We start from the raw sequence: 17,122 nt of genomic DNA on the forward strand, positions 1-17,122 counted from the left end.
AAGATCATACGTTTACAAGGTTGATACTGTTTATATCCTATTGTTAATTATAAATTAGCAAATCAAAACTTCAGACATGTTAATGTTTTCAGTCTGAATGACTCCATCAATTTCTTCTATAGACAGCAATATTTAAAGGAGTTCAGTGGATTAAAATTAAGCATTTACTATTGTATTGCAACCATCCTTTTCTTAAAGAAAGGCCTTTTTTCACATTGTGTAAAACAGCAGGTATTGCTGACTTCTGCATGTCTGATTGGATTAATTTTAACTATCTGGAGCCTCATTATTTATGATACATTTTCTGCTCATTCATAGCCTATAGAGAGTTCGTGCTGCTTCGCCTGATTCTAAGTTTCAATTTATGTTCCCAAAAATTAAATAAGGAATTGGATACTCTATAAAGCAAAATATCATATTTTTACCATCAACCCCCACCATCACTTTATCAGTGAGATAGGTGGCATATATATTTAATCAATACAAATAAAACTATAGGGCTATAGATGTTTTTAAGTGAAAAATCGGGACTTTCAATGTGTATTCCACTTACTAGGGAAAAAAATTGGTAAAAGTATCTGGTGAGAGATGCAACAAACATCTTTTGTTTGTTAGAGGGTTTTATTACTGGTTGCTGCTAACTATTTTGACACAGGGCTGTCTCTTGTCAGGCAATCATAAGTACATTTAAAAACTCTAAAAATTCAAAATGGATATATTCGTTTGCTTATGCTTCAGCCCTTTATTTTCTAAGGTGGGCACATCTGACTTCAATTTCCAAAGAGGACATTTGAAAATAACCCCAGAATAACATTTATTTAGTTTCATCATACATTAGTGCACTAGAGAATTCAAAAGAAACATATAGGTTTACTCACTCCCTTTATTGTTTTAGCACAATAGCAACAAAAACATGGACATTTGATGCACTATTTCACAGCTTACTGATTTGATAAAAAGCTGGAAAATAACCATTTTACATACTCACCATTTATCTGACGATAGTCAGTAGTGACATTGTCATACAACCATTGTACACGCTTTGATTCATTGAAAAAAAAGTAAAATCAGCAGTATAAATGTGATCACACGGTAGCTAATTGAAGAACAAACAATTTTTGAATAATATTGGCTAGTTTACTAGATCAAGGCAAAGCCCCATTTCTATGATGGCTTCCAGTAAATGAAGATTAAAAAGAACCAAGTTTTTCTCTTCAGATGATGGGTATTTATTTAATTTGCAATCACCAAGTCTACTAAACTATGGTCTTAAAAATAACCAACTGGTCTCTGAACCCGTTAAGTCAACCCATCTACACAGCTATTTATTTGAGTCTCTGTGTCTTTTTTTCCAATCAAAGTGAATAAAGAATCTGTTCAAGACAAACCTTATAAAACCTGTGGTGCTTCCACCTAGATAAATATATAGCAGCTATATTAACGGTAAAATGAAGCCAAGTTATTCAGCTGATCAAATAGCATTTACTGCAAATGATGCAAGCTTGTGAAAGCTGGGTGGACTTCATTTCCCAGAATTCCCCAGCCAGCCATGCATTCTGGAAATTGAAGTACACACATTTAAAGTTGCCAAAGTTGAGAACCATTGCAATAGGATGATGATCTGAGGGGCACTGTATCAGTTATTCATTCCAGTTCTAACTCAAGCATAAAATAAATCACATGCCAAATAAGATCAAAATTGGTGTAAGAAAAAAAATTATACCGATATTACAGAAACACAATATAGGTAGATCCTAATCATACCCGTTCCAGGCATCCTGCACCCCTCCCCCCCCCAAAGAGCAAAACAAACTTTAATTAGGGAGTCTATAATGGTAGAATATTCAAGGAGTCAAAAATAAAAAAAAAAATACAGCAGCTACCATTGCATGACTGAAATCCCACTTCCTTAACCCACAGCAGATAAAAAGGGGGTGGGACTTTGTTTTCACGGGTAGCAAAGCAGCTGCCATCTTGGCTTTTTAACTGATATTCTACCCCCTCCCGCACTTTGCTACAGGAAGGTTTAGAGACTAGCTATGAAAGGACTTAATCAAGCCAGCCTTTTTCCAATGCTATGCATGCTGTAACCCAGAGGCTGCCTTCACACATAAAGCTAAGGCAATTTTTTTTTTAAATGCTTTATTGAACAAGTTGTACTGTCTGGTTTATACATCATGTTAAATCCTAAGCGAATTCTCATCCTTTATTGTAACCTATGAACAATAAGACCTTTAACTAAAAGTAACAGAGGCTACAATGCATTGTTTTCGTTTATGTACGAGTAAATCTCAAGACTTACTACGCTAGAAGCCAGGCAACGAAAATGTATAACGAGAGGCCTTAAAACTATGCCAGCTCAATGCTGAGCTTGCAGGTTTAACTGTGGCCTTTGCTCATAGCTTTCAGCATAAGGATATTCTCCCGTAAAATATCATTTTCTTTTAGGGATTATTGAAACAAAGTCCAGAACCTAGCATAGGCCCTGTTCATTTAGTCCTCAATTTTTGTAGCCCGCAAGGAATGGGGAAACCTGGCTGGCCCACACCACCACTCATATTTTGCAAACCCTCCTTATGAATAAAACATGGAAATCATAGAAGACATTTTTCAGACTAGAAATATATCTTCCTTTTCTGCCAGATAACTATGATTCAATGTTGAACATGTGGAAAGAATGCGTGGATAACGTCAGACATCTAGGCCGTGTCATTTTGCTCGTTGTGTTTCCATTCTATATAACAGGGATCTGGCCTGCTGCACATTTGGAATAAAAACACAGCAATGTGCAGGAGAGGAAAAAAGCCATGCTCTCTCTCTATTCCCAGTTCCTTGCACATCTAAATCAGAAAGAAAGAAGGAAAAACCAACATGGAAAAGGTAAGATGGCAAAGCAGCACCTGACAAATGGCTATTTCTTCGGTAACTGCCATCATTCACCCTGAGTAAATTCCTATGTATTCACACAGACCAGACCAATGGCTAACAGCTACAGCATTTGTGATTAAAAAGGCAGACCCAGCTACCCCATATGACTCTTTGGTGATGACTTAGGACAGTGATGGCTAACCTTTTTGCCGTTGTGTGCCAAAAGTGGGGGGAGCACGGGGTCGCGTGTGTGTGTGCCCACACCCATAATTCAGTGCCCCCCGCCCCCCTGCACATGCATGCACGACCCCCCATGCTCCTCCCACTTTTGGCACGTGATGACACTGTGGGCCCGGTAGATCCATTTTTCACCCTCCCGAGGCTCCAGAGGCTTTCTTGGAGCCTGGGGAGGGCAAAAACAGCCTTCCCCACCCACCCGGAGGCCTTCCGAAGGCCAGAAACGGCCCATTTCCCAACTTCCAGTGGGCCCGGAAGGCCCATTTTTCACGCTCTCCAGGCTCCAGAGGCTTTCTAGGAGCCTGGGGAGGGCAAAAACAGCCTCCCCCCCCCCGGAGGCCCTCCAGAGTGGGCCCAGAAGGCCCAAAAATCAGCTGGCTGGCACGTGCATGCACGCTGGAGCTGAGCTAGGGCAACGCTCGTGTGCCCATAAATATGGCTCCACGTGCCACCTGTGGCACGCATGCCATAAGTTCCCCATCACGGACTTACGACATTAAGCAATGCCTTGCAAGTCAGAGACGAGAGATTTCTGTTCATCAGCCAAGAGGGGAAAATGAAATGGCTAATGCTATTTTCCCACAAGGAACTTCTTGGAAGAAATTCCTCAGCCTTTTTTTCTTACAAGTTTTCTAACCACACAATTTTGGGCTGACTTTGAGAAAAATCAGATTATGTATTACTAAACCATTGTCCCAACAGCTGCATACAAACTTTCGCTGGAAACAGAAAGAAAAGGTTCCATATTAAGACATACACATATCAAAACACTCTGCACTGATTCGTGTTTATATTTCAAAGCGTCTCAGTAATTCATTTCATCTCAAGAAGCAAAAGTGTACTCTTAAGAAATGTAAGGCCATTCTACTTTTGTTGACCATAACTTTCTTTTTTTAAAAAAATTACAGTGGTGTCTTATTCACAACTAATCATTACGAGTCTTTTCACAACTGGACAAAAACAAATCGTATATCCTTCCCAGATGTTCAGAGTTCACAGAATATTTTTGTTTTGTTTTGTTTTTTTTGCTACACTGTTCATTCTTGCAATAATAGCAACAAAGAAAAATCTTCAAGCAGGGATAATGAAATGTGGGCCACTGCACATGCTGAACAATATCTCCCAATATCCTTTGCTACTGGCCCAAAGTTGGCACCTCCTGGAAGTTCTGGTTCCCCACTCCTGATCTAAGCTACACTATATTAAATCGTGCAAACAGGAATTTATATATAAGAGCAGTTGGGTAGTTGGGTAGTCTTCTTTTCCTTTTGCAAGAGCCCTTTACGCAATAAAACATATATCGCCATATTATAATTATACATTTGGAAGTTTCTTCTGTTCGGTTCACCACTTTATAATGCCTGGATGAAGTTTGTCATGATTTGCAAAAGAGATGAATTCATTTCTTTTTACAAGGAGTTGCTGGAAGCTGTGATTGTCAACCGTTTTCCAATATAAATCCTGAAACACAAAAACAACCAGTAAGAGTTCTGCTGAATTTGAACTGCAGTTGCATTTTCAACCTCACCTCTTTTCTTGTGAATGTAAAGTCAGTTATAGACACAAATCACTCAAAAATAGAATACATCAGTGTTTTTTTCAATGTTGGTAGCTTTAAGATGTGTGGACTTCAACTATCAGAACTGCCCAGCCGGTATTCCCAGATTCTAGATGTTATTTTCAAACATAATTGTTCAAAAATTTCCTTGACTTACATTAGAAGCATAATATAAAAATCTGTATCAGTCCAGGTGATACTAAAGGTAATCCTTGACTTATGACTGATCACTTAGTGATCATTCAAAGGTATGGTAGATTCCCCCAAAAGGTACATATGACTCGGTTTGGAAGTTCTGATGGCTTCAGTCACATGATCCTATTTTGGATGCTTGGTCCCCGGCCTGCATTTACAGCCATTTGCAGTGCCTAGTGGTCACATCCCTGCAATGTATGGTTTTTTACAGAAACCAGCATTTCTTTCGGTTTCCAGCAAAAAATGTCCCTTCGGTACAATGGGTTTGCTTAATGACCGCCACAACCATTGCATTTGTTAGCGATTGTGATGTCCATTTAACAACCGCAGCAAAAAAGATCATAAAATCAGGCATGGTCACATGGTGACTCGCTCAGCGACCAGCATGACTTCCAACTATAGTTCCAGGTGCAATTATATTTGTAAGTTGAGGATTACCTGTATTGAAACATGTTTTCCACTGATTTCACATCCATTTCTATAATCTATCTATCACAGGCTCATTCCATAAACTTGTAGTTTAATTATGAACAAATTAGATTGTTTCATAAACCTGAGAATTTATGAGTAACCACTTTTGACCTGTTTGCAAAACTGCAACAGTGTATAACATAATGGGAAAAAGAACCCCAATGATTGATATTATAAACAATAGCAGGTATACTTGTGAAGTTGTACAATGCAGAAAATGATGTGATTGATATCTGAGAGGAGTCACTAGGAAGACTTTGAATCAGTGGTGAAATGTAAAATTTGTTACTACCGGTTCTGTGGGCGTGGCTTGGTGTGTGGGGGGGTTAATATGACTGAGTGGGCGTGGCCAGCTTTTTTTTTTGTTGTAAAAAAAATGCTTTTAAAGCCTCTGATGATCCCAGCTGACTTGCCTGATCAGCAGAGGCTTTCTTTTCTTTTTTTTAAGCCTCTGACGATCCCAGCTGACTTGCCTGATTGGAAGAGGCTTTTTTTTCCTTTTAAAAACATTTTTTCTATAACCTCATCGGCGGAAGAAGTTGTAGAAAAAATGCTTTTAAAAGCCTCTGATGATCCCAGCTGAGCCGCGGGATCATCAGAGGCTTTTTTTTTTACTTTTAAAAGCATTTTTTCAGCCAAAGAGGTTGTAGAAAAAAAATGCTTTTAAAAATAAAAAAAAAGCCTCATCAGAGGCTTGCGTGGCTCAGCTGGGCAATGTGGGGGGGGAGGGATTTTTGCTACCGGTTCTCCGAACCACCTGCCTCCATCGCTACCGGATTGTGCGATCCGGTCCAAACCGGGAGCATTTCACCCCTGCTCTGAGTGGATTCTCATCACACTTGAAGCTATAATGTAGTTAGGTTTTTAGGATTTAAGATTATTTGTACATATGGACTACGTATGCAAAGCAGGGTGTGGATTAGCTGCCACCTAAATAATTTCTACACATTAACATTTATAAAAGCAGGGTGTTCTTATAAAATACTTTTTAAAAAAAGCAGAAGGCAATATGCTGCACAATTATAAGACCAATATGTGGTCTTCTCAGAAGCAGGCACCTGATGCCATTCGGATGTTGAGTACAATTCCCAGCGTCCTTCATCATTACCTTGGCTTCCTATGAATGCATGAAGTTGCATTTCAGCAACATCTGGATTACCATCAATGGCCTAAACTGGATTCCCCTCTTTTGGTAAATTTCTGTAAATTTACCAAAATTCTCATTCTGTAAATTACGAAATTTTAGTGACTGAACTCCCAAATGACATCTTGGCATTTGTGAACCCACCTCAAGTTTTCCAGGATTGTGAGCAGCAGCTTTTTCAATCCTACCTGTAATGGTCAGGGAGTGAATACCACACCTTTTGCATCTAAGGAACGTGTTATGCTAGTGAACAGTGGTCTCTCCCTCTCTCTGATAGTCCTCTGAGGAGTCCAGAAGATCTTATTGATGCAGCCCACTAGATTTCTAGCTGTCAGAATATATGATCTAAATGAATCCTTACCCTAATCCAATGGCGAGCAGATGGGAGAGCAACAGAGATGGCAAGAAAATCTTCAAGAATTCTGCAGAAAATATGCCTCCCTTCTTCATGACACTTGTGTTTCTCATGCTGAGTGTACCTGCGCGCTTAGGGTGTTTAAAGAGAAATTCCCTGGTTTATGAGAAGACAAAAACATTTTTAATCCATAATTGTTTATGATCCCATTTATATATTTATAATAATGGAAATAAACAAATCTGCATTGTTCATTATCAAGATCACTCACTTGGGGGGAATATTCTCAGGCCTACTCGACCAGTCCCACATCCAATCTGAATTTTTCTTCAGAAGCCGTTCAACTTCTTTCCTTCTTTCCAGAAAATCTTCTTCAGACTAAAAGGAAGATAGGAACAATAAAGTGACCTGGGTCCATTTTCAGAATAGAGGTAAGGAAGTGGATCCACGATAGGCAACCTCACTGTACCATTTGGCTGCTCCTTAAAGGCATTGTGGCTTTTCCTGAAGTTTCATAGTAGTAATACAAGTCCAAGTTCATAGGTTGAGTGAAGGCGATATTAAAGAGGTACAAAGTCTCAGAAGAGATGCAGCTTGAGAAGCTGCAAATAGATAATAATGAGAGTGCCACATGGATTCATCCATCCATCCATCCATCATCTATCTATATTCTATCATCTATCTATCTATCATCTATCTATTATTTATCATCTATCATCTATCTTTCTATCATCTATCTTTCATCTATCTATCTTTCAATCATCTATCTTTATCTGATCTCTTTATCTCTCTATTTTTCTTAACTGCCCATTTCACTCAGAGAGGGGCTCTGGGCAGTACAGAGACCCTCTCTGTACTGCCACTCATCCATACAATGAGCTCACATTTTCTGTTAAATCATCAGGAATTTGGAAGCCAGCTTTCACAATCTGACAGTACTCTACTGCTCTATAATATCCAAATCAAGCCAAGCTAACTCAACCAAATCTGAAGTTGGATGAGGCCGGATCCTGACAAGAGAGATTCTCTGGTGTCTGAATAAGGTAAACTATTCTCACAACTGAGAAATAGCAAAATCCTTACAAAGCCACCTCACAAGTGGAAAAGTTTTTCCAGCATGAAAGATTCCTTGTTAAAGAGGATCAATTGACTTCCTACATGCTATCTAACTGGATCTCTGATAGCAACAGAAATACTGCAGAGAAGCTCAAAGCAAATTATCAAAAGCAAATTTTACTTAGCTGGAGTTACATGCTTGGAACAAATAAAGCTCCAGCAGCTGCATTTTCCTTCAAGTAGCATTAGTGTGTAGATAGTTTCCAATATGACTGTGTCATTCATGCAGTGATTTTCCAAACCATGTGCCAAAACTGAAATGGGTCTGCTAAAAAACTACAAAGCACATTTCCCAGCTATAAATGAGACTCTGCAGAAAATACAATCTCCAGGAAGAAGGGATTTTCTTCTCTTTAAGAAAAACACTATACACACACAAAAAATCAATTTTTATTTGAGTGTCTTTGTGAGCAGATAGACTTTACCTGAGAACTATTCTTTTCTCCGCTGGCACGACTCTCCACTTCTGAAGTTCTGTGAACATCCTGAGGTGTCTGGGAACGTGGTGGGCTTTGGGGGTGGGGGGGGGAAGAAAAGTGAGAATAACCAACCAAGAACAAGATTTACTGATTCATGTTTTATCAGGACCATGGAAAGATAACTTCAAATCCCAATAAAGTTTACAAGGTACTTAAGATCTTGCAGTCTAGCCTGACTTTTTATTGTGATAAGAACAGAAACAGGAATAAGTATGTTAAGCATTCTGGAGCACCTTGGTAAAAGGGACAGATTTTTTTTTTTTTTTTTTTTTTTTTAAAGGGACATCTTCCCAAGGTAAAGATGGAACTAGCAATTCTGGCTTTGTGAAAAAGCAGTAGCTTCTTCCCAAAATTTTTAGTGGGTTCAACTTATGTAAAGAGAGTCTGAGTGAGCAAATGCCACAAGTGGATAAGTACTTGCTTATTTCTTTCATAAACAAAGTCATCCAAAATGCAAATAATAATAATAATAATTAGTATTTACTTGTTCCTGGAATCCCTCATACTGTCAATTGAGAGTAGGTAGCTCCTAATGTCATCAGCACTAATAAATACATAAAAAAGACTTAAACTTTCTCTTCAGAGTTATCAGCCCTGTTACAAAATAATCCTGTTTTGACTTTAAATGCATCTTACCGGTAATTTACATGTAACTTTCATATATAAAAAGGTACTTCTGTTAAATTTAGTCTGGTCCAGTTCTCTAATCCTGAATATATCAACCTTTTCATGGCTGTGTTTGCAAAACACACTGACTGAACCACAAACTAGCTAATCACCTTTAAGCCTAATACACTGTGGAAATTCAATCCTTGTGGTTATTTATGGTTCCAGGTGTTGAGCAATCCCACTGCACTCAATTAACTTACACCATAGTTCAATTAACCATGGATAAGTATCTTGCCCAATGGCAGATAAGTGGTCAGGTACATCACCACTACTGTTTATAGTGGTTGTGTGATTAAAACTATGCTTTTACTCACAAGCTTTGGAATGCAAAGAGCCGTTTATCTGGGCGTCCTCTTTTTGTTAATTTATTTAAAGTATTTTTATGTGGCCATAAAGGCATCCAAAGCAACTCATGACTGACAGGCTCTGTCTTCAGGAATACACTTTAAAAGATACTCCAGAGAAAGAAAGAAGAAGAAATGCAATCTAAGTTTAAGGAATGCAGCACCAGTATTCTTACCACAATCAACTGGGATTTTAAAAACTATATATAATAGCTTGGAGCAGTGTTTCTAAACCTCAACAACTTTAAGATGTGTGGACTTCAACTTCCAGAATTTCTCAGTCACCATGTTTGAAGTTTACATATCTTAAAATTGCTGAGGTTGCAAACCATTGGCCTAGGGAAATGTAGCTGGCTAGGTGTCAGTTAGGATAAAGTCAATGGGTAAACATTTCAAAGACTACTTCACCTTTACCCAATGGATAATGCTATTTCTCATCTTCCACCTTATTAAGTATTGAGGACCCTTCCACAACTGCAATCTCTCTAACCTTTCAATCATTCACCAAGCAACATGCAATGGCTTGCAATCATCTTTACTTCTACTGAATCTTAAAACACAGAAAATATCATAAGCCAATCAGACTCCATCTCCTCCCATCCGGTGGACCGGTGAAAGAATATAAAGAATATAATCCATCAATATCCATTCTCCCAGCTACGGTCCCATTATCCCCATTCCTGATGATGGGAGCACAAGTAGTCCTCATTTAGCAACCAAAGTTGGTACCAGAAATTCAGTCATTAAGTGAAGCAGTCGCCAACATGACTGTGCTTATGATCTTACTTCAATTTTATTTTGTTTTGCAGACCTACAAAGGTCATAAATGTGAGGATTGGCCACCAAGGTTCATCATCGTCATAACTGAATGGTGGCTGTACAAGATAGTTGCTAAATGAGAACAACCTGTAACAAAAAAAGTCCCCATTGCAGTCTCCATACAAAACGAAAATAAAATTGCAAGGACACCCATCCTGTCGGCATTTCTAACTACAAACATTTCTATGTGTATGCCAAATAAATTTGCAGAAAAATATCAGAAAAGTTGCTATGATGGAGGTATAAAGGAGGTATAAAAAAATATGGGAAACCTCCAAAGGCTTCTTAAACCATTGTACCACTGTTCCTCTGTTAAGGTTAACATTCCCTAGCAGTTGTGAAGTCAAAATGAAAGCATAGGGAGAAGTTTTGCAACTTGGTATTTTTCTGGATAAGCATGGCCATAGTGCAGAAGTCTTCCAACTTGGCAGCTTTAAGACTTGTGGACTTCAACTCCCATAGCTGGCTGGAGAATTCTGGGAGTTGAAGTCCACAAGTCTTAAAGCTGCCAAGTTGGAAGACCTCTGCCATAGTGTATGGGCTGGATTGTAGTGGAGGCAGATTAGTTCTAACTAATTTGTGTAGGAAGACAGAACTTCTAGGAACATGAGGCTGACCCTCTTTGATGGGACTAGAGATGAGAGTAAAAACTGGTTGGAGCTCAGGAAATGGAGCAAGACTCAAATTCCTATGAACGCTCACAAAGGCCCCCAAAGGTACAAAAATTCAAAGCACAGATTTCCCAAAATAAGCTTTCTCCAGAATTTTTTCTCAAAAACCAACAACATCTCCAAGTTAATCAGGTCTGGTCCCAAAGTGGCATACAGCCCTAATCTAACAATTTGCTTAGTTTCACAATGAAAGATCACTTAGTTCTCCCAAGCCATGCCTCTTGTTAGCTAACTTTGGAATGTCTCACTTAATAGACGATCCCAGTTTTGTTTAAATAAAAAGCTGAACTTGAAAAAGAAAAAAAAAAGAATGGATCACACCATGAGAGCAAGATGACCTTGCTTCCAATCAGGAGAAAGGCCATCAGCTGCAAAGCCAGGAACAATTGCATCATCCTTATCCTTATCAGACTTGTAATATAACTATTTAGAACACTTTCACCCAGACAAATCAAAACAAAACAAAACATATGTTAGCTTTGCTTAAATTAGGTCCCACTGCTTTCAAGAATCTAAAGAGGCCAAGCTCTAATGTCAGACCATACATTCACTTCCCCAACCCCAGTACCTTTCCATTTTTTTTAGACTACAACTCCCATTATCCTTGATAACACTCATGGAGAAGCGTTGCCTATGGCTGGTAAAAACACAGTTGAAATATCTGAAAGTCAGCCAGAAGGTGAAGGTAGTCCTCAACTTACAACAGTCCATTTAGTGACCGTTTAAAGTTACAATGGCACTGAAAAAAATGACTTATGACTGTTTTTCACACATGACCATTGCAGCATCCCTGACCAAAATTCAGACACTTGGCAACTGACTCGTATTGATGATGTCTGCAGTGTCCTGGGATCATGTGATTACCTTTTGCGGCCTTCTGGCAAGCAAAGTCAATGGGGAAGCCAGATTCACTTAACAACCGTGTTACTAACTTAACAGCTGCACTGATTCACTTAACAGTGGCAAGAAAGGTCGTAAAATGGGTCAAAACTCATTTAACAAGTTTCTCCCTTAGCGGCCGAAATTTTAGGGTCAATTGTGGGCGTAAATCAAGGACTACCTGTACCCTTCAGCTGAAATAAGAGGAAATGCATTGTGAGCAGCCTGTGCTGCCTCGGAGTGTGTCAGAGTACCTGTCGCAGTGAGAGCTCTCTCGCGAGCTACTTCTTCCAGACTCATGCTGGGCATCTAGAAGGATTTTCTCCATGTCACCATTATAAATAGAAACTGAAGCAGGAACTTGTTCCTGGCTGGCTGGCTGGCCACTGTTACCGTTCCCATTGCTGCTAAAGTGCAGTTCTACCCAGGAACCTGCTTGGTAAACATTGAGAAAGAACAAAAACCACAAGGATTTATTAGGAAACCAAGCACTTTCGTTTGTTGACATTCTACTTCAAGTCTGACTTCACGGTCTCCTTTGCTTGCATTTTTAGGAGGTACAAAGAATACCCAGATTAGTGCCTGTTAATAATAAAACTCTTGTTGCAATGGCAATGATGTATGGGGTCCCCTTCCCCACCTCCCAGCAGCGCATAAGTATTTTATATCTATCTTGTGCATGCTGTATTTTTTTTTTTTTTTTAATTTGATTTATATGCCGCCCTTCTCCGAAGACTCAGGGCGGCTTACAATGTGCTCAGCAATAGCCTTCATCCTTTTGTATATTTATACAAAGTCAGCTTATTGCCCCCACAAACTGGGTCCTCATTTCACCTACCTTAGAAAGGATGGAAGGCTGAGTCAACCTTGAGCCTTGGCGAGATTCGAACCCTGCAGTAATTGCAGGCAGCTGGTCTTAACAAGCTTAATAACAGGGTGCCTTAAGCCCCTGTACAAGGCCCAGAACAAAAGCTGTGCTTCTATATTTATTATACAAGCACTCTAATGGCTATATGGTATAAAAGGTTTTTTTTAAAAGATTTTTTAACCTGCCTTTATTACTTTTATAAATAACTCGAAGGGGGGGTGAACATATCTAAAGCTCTTTCCCTCTATTTTCCCCACAACAAAAACCCAGTGAGGCGAAAGGGACTGACTGGCCCAAGGTCACTCATGTGGGATTAGAACTCAAAAGTCTCCTGGTTTCTAGCCTGGTGCCTTAATCAGTAGACCAAACTATAACTCTGCAAAATAAACAGGTGCTCGTTTTAATGTACAGCAAGCTGATTTTCCAAGATGCAACCATTCTCATTTTTAATCTTTTCAAGTTTACTTAAAATGCTTATGCGTTTTAAAAAAGCGTGATGCAGTCCACAAATAAAAACTTGTAACCATAACAGACTGATCTTAATTATCATCGGGAACAGTAATTGGCTATACCACTAGTAGAAAAATCTGTAAGGAACAGATCAGTCTTTAGTTGCTGGAAACATAACAAACTGGAATCCACATGATTTAAATGACAATAAGCTAATTTTAAGATAAGTGGAAAATGGGCTTTGTGGAACTATAATTAAATGATGTAAGAGAACTGAACTATCAGAAAACATTCTTACATCCAAACATCTGTCTTCCTTATTCTTTGATGGACAGCTTTCTGCCCCAAATGTGTATTTTACAGTTCTGTTCATTGGCCTATTTCTATGGATTGCAATTCTCAGGATGCTCAGGAACAGAAGGTGAAAACAGGAAGTCAAATTGGCAGAAAGAAAGGAGAGAGAATCTGCTGACAGGAAACAGACAGTATGGAGCATCTTTGTTATCACATCTTAAGATATAGATTGCATTCACACAACATATCCCATTTAAGTTTCTGCAGAACATTACCCAAAGAAATTCCTCCCCTAGGCCAACCTGAAAAATAAACAGTCTAAGCCTTGTGAAACATTCCCTCACAAAACTAAACTGACATTATAAAAAGCTACAGTAGCTCTTGCTCACAAGGCCTAGGCAAATAAAAGCTCTCCAGTACTTTGATCTGAATGTGGCAGGCTGCGAATTAACAGACAATGCTTTTCACTGGCATAATTTCATTTTGAGAAAAGCCACTGCCGCTGAATTTCTCTACCAGCCTATTTTTGGAGTCTTAGGAGGAATTAGCTAACGAAACTGCAAGAGAGGAGAATGGAAGTCAAGTATATTTATCCAGTTAACTTGGAATAAGGAAATTGGAAAAGAGGATAATATATCCTCTTGGTATAAGAGCATTCGTTAAAAAAGAAATCATCCTTAAAAGCCAGATTGGTGTCTTATCTACTCTGTACACCAAAAAAACAAGGCTAAGAAACTGCATACTTCACAAAATATAAAGTGGTAAAAAGTACTAGATTTTACATCTTATATAAACTCTGCATGTATAATTAATGTATTCTCTCATTTAAGTTTCTCTGGAGAATATACATTTGCTTCTATAGTCCTAACTGTCCAGTAGCAAAGATTCTATTTAAATTTCTTTTAGTGGGAAGGGAGGGTGACATTGTGTGGTTGTATTATATCTAGTGGGCATGTATACTAAGGGATGAAGTGTCCTTCCTGTGGAATACACATCAACCTATCAACACATTGTACCTGCCTATTCGAAAGTTCCAACCAAAATCAATTAGAATGATTCCCAAGGAAGTTTTTGTATCAAGTAACAGTAAGCAACACCAAATATTTGGAAAGCTCAAGGAAACATTTACTGAACTTCTCTTAAATTGGACAAAATACTGATACTTTCCTTCACGAACAATGGCAATGAAACATGAAAACAATAATTCTGTGCTCACTTTTCCTTTGGGCAAATTATGTGACCAAACCCAGGAAAAGATAAGCAATAACATTTGATTATTTGATTACAAACATAATCTAAAAATGGAGAAAAGTTCCTTTTATGTTGCAATCTACTTCCAAGTTTTTCTACATGGGGCTATAAATCCCATGATGTCAGCTCTGAACTAGCACCATGTGTCAATAATTTCCAAGGCCAATTATTTACAACGATAAAAGCTATTAGTAAAGGGCTGAGTCACATAGGCAAGGATACTATAGCACACAGCCACAGCTACTAAATTACAACCACAGATCTGCCTTTTCTCCCCTTCCAATAAACATGGGCTATTTTAAAACCATCCTCCCTTGTTGGTTCTGAGCTGGCCAAGGTAAAAGCCAACTCAATGGCAAGAAAAAGTCAGAAGTAGACAAAAATCTAGAGTTTGATAGCCCTAAAAAACACAGGAAACCCTGAATGGCACAAAAGTAACACCAGGCCGTTCAGTATTTCCTCATCCTTTGTTTCTTCTGCCCTCCAGAAATAATTCTAGGGAAATTTTAATTACAGGTAGTCCTCGACTTACGACCACAACTGAGCCCAAAATTTCTGCTGCCAAGTGAAACATTTGTTAAGTGAGTTTTGCCCCATTTTACGACTTTTCTTGCCGTTTGTTAACTAATCGCTGCAGTTGGTCTATTAGTGCCATGGTCCGTTCAGTGAATCTGGTTTCCCCCATTGACTTTGCTCACCAAAAGGTTGCCAAAGAAGGAAAGCGCATGATCCCGGGACATGGCCACCGTCCTAAATACGAGTCAGTTGTCAAAGCATCCAAATCTAAATCACGTGAACCATGGGGAGGCTGCAACGGTCGTAAGTGTGAAAACGGTCACAAGTCCCTTTTTTTTCAGTGCCGTCGCTAACTTTGAACGGTCACTAAACGAGAGGTTGTAAATCGAGGATCACCTGTCCTAGAGGGAATTTTAATATTAATCCCAAAGTGGGGGGGGCCTGTTTAAAAACAAGGTGATCTAGGAAGCCTTGTTTCTAATCAGGAAAGTATAATTTAAGAGGCCCCTTCTATGAAAGGCCCAGTATTTAAAGGAGTCCAAGTTTTTTCTTCTCTTATATTTCCACCATCTGCTGTGTGTTTTAAAGGAAGGGAAGGTCTCTTACCCTGCAGATTCTCTTCTTGCACCCCCGAGGGCTCACCCGAGGCCATCGCTGGGGGGACAGAGGAGTTTCTATTTCGGGGTCTCTCCTGAGTTGCTACCTGGGTTGTTCCTCTTCGGCTCCGAACAGCAGCGAGCGCTACCTCCCGACACGCGACGGGCTGTTTTGACGGCTGGCACCGCTCAAGGCTCCCGCTCGGCCGCTCGGCTCCGGGGATCGATCCCCGCCTGCTATTGTTATTGTTGTCGCCGCTGCAGGTTATAGGGATTGTGACGTCAAAAAAGAACGGGACGACCCGATTGGCTGTCGAAACCAATCTTCGGCACGCCCCCCCCTACTCTTCTCCCCTCCCCTCCACACTTCGCTGAAAGCCAACCCGTGGTGGGCGGGAGGACTCAGTTAAAAAAACAAAGAAGCGCCCGCCCGCCGTGTTGTTAAGCGTCTTCTCGCTTTCTGCCGGATTGGCCGAAGTGGGTTGGCAAAGGGGCGGGATTGGTCGATTGGGGGAGGGGGCGGTAGGTTAGCCGTTCTCGATTGGACGAAGGCTGAAGGATCCCGCCTCGGCTTCTGGTTAAAACTTTTAAGGTGCGCTGAGGATTTGGTGTTCCACATCTTACTCCCCGCGATCTGTTCTTCTCGGGCGGGCCCCCAGCCTGAGTTGTTTACCCGTTTTGGCTCTCGGGGAACATTAACTCTTTGTGAGCGGAGGTTTCGCTTCCCCCTCGCGCTGGGGGGCGTGGGGGGCGGAGGGCGGTGATTGACAGGCCAAGCAGAGTTTGGCCTGATCCAATATCTTTTGGCCGCGCGATTGAGCATCTAAATTTGGATAATTGGAAGATTTATGTTCATATTGATTAATATACAAAAAAAAAAAAGAATAGTTATATAATTAACTGATTTATAATAAAATGTTGGATTTCTATTAAACAACTATAACGTTACATAACTAACTAATGTAAGGATAGATATAAAAATAGATGACAACGGGAAGGGGTATAAATATAGATAGAAGGGAAAAATTAAATTTGATTATGATTAAGATTAGAGATGAGAATGAAGGGTAATATTGGTTCTTTAAAAAAATAGCTAAGGAATACATATGGCAAAAAGGAAATGACTAAACACTGTTTAAATTTGTGAACCGGCTAAATACTCTGTTCAAAGAAAATACATTGTATGTTTGTATGTGTGTTTGTCTAAAAATTTTTTAAAAACATATGTGTGTGTGTGTGTGTGTTTAAAATTTATGCTCCTTTATATATATATATCTACGAAAATCTACGAAAACATGTATGTATGTATGTATGTATGTATGTATGTATGTATTTCTCTTTA

The 17,122-nt window shown here is 39.5% G+C and overlaps 1 protein-coding gene across 1 annotated transcript; it reads right to left on the bottom strand.

Moving 5' to 3' along the window:
• Window positions 1–865: 865 nt before the first annotated feature.
• Window positions 866–15,947, bottom strand: BNIP3 (BCL2 interacting protein 3). Its single transcript, XM_034436491.3, has 6 exons — window positions 15,791–15,947; window positions 12,060–12,237; window positions 8,370–8,454; window positions 7,100–7,206; window positions 6,835–6,984; window positions 866–4,566 (listed from the first exon to the last, which is right to left on the bottom strand). Exons 1-6 carry the CDS (start codon window positions 15,834–15,836, stop codon window positions 4,515–4,517), a joined length of 618 nt encoding a protein of 205 aa, XP_034292382.1. The 5' UTR covers window positions 15,837–15,947; the 3' UTR covers window positions 866–4,514.
• Between the last annotated feature and the right edge of the window lie 1,175 nt (window positions 15,948–17,122).

This window comes from Pantherophis guttatus, chromosome 6 (genome assembly GCF_059756535.1).
Source record: "Pantherophis guttatus breed Tessera chromosome 6, ASM5975653v1, whole genome shotgun sequence".
Taxonomy (NCBI): domain Eukaryota; kingdom Metazoa; phylum Chordata; class Lepidosauria; order Squamata; family Colubridae; genus Pantherophis; species Pantherophis guttatus.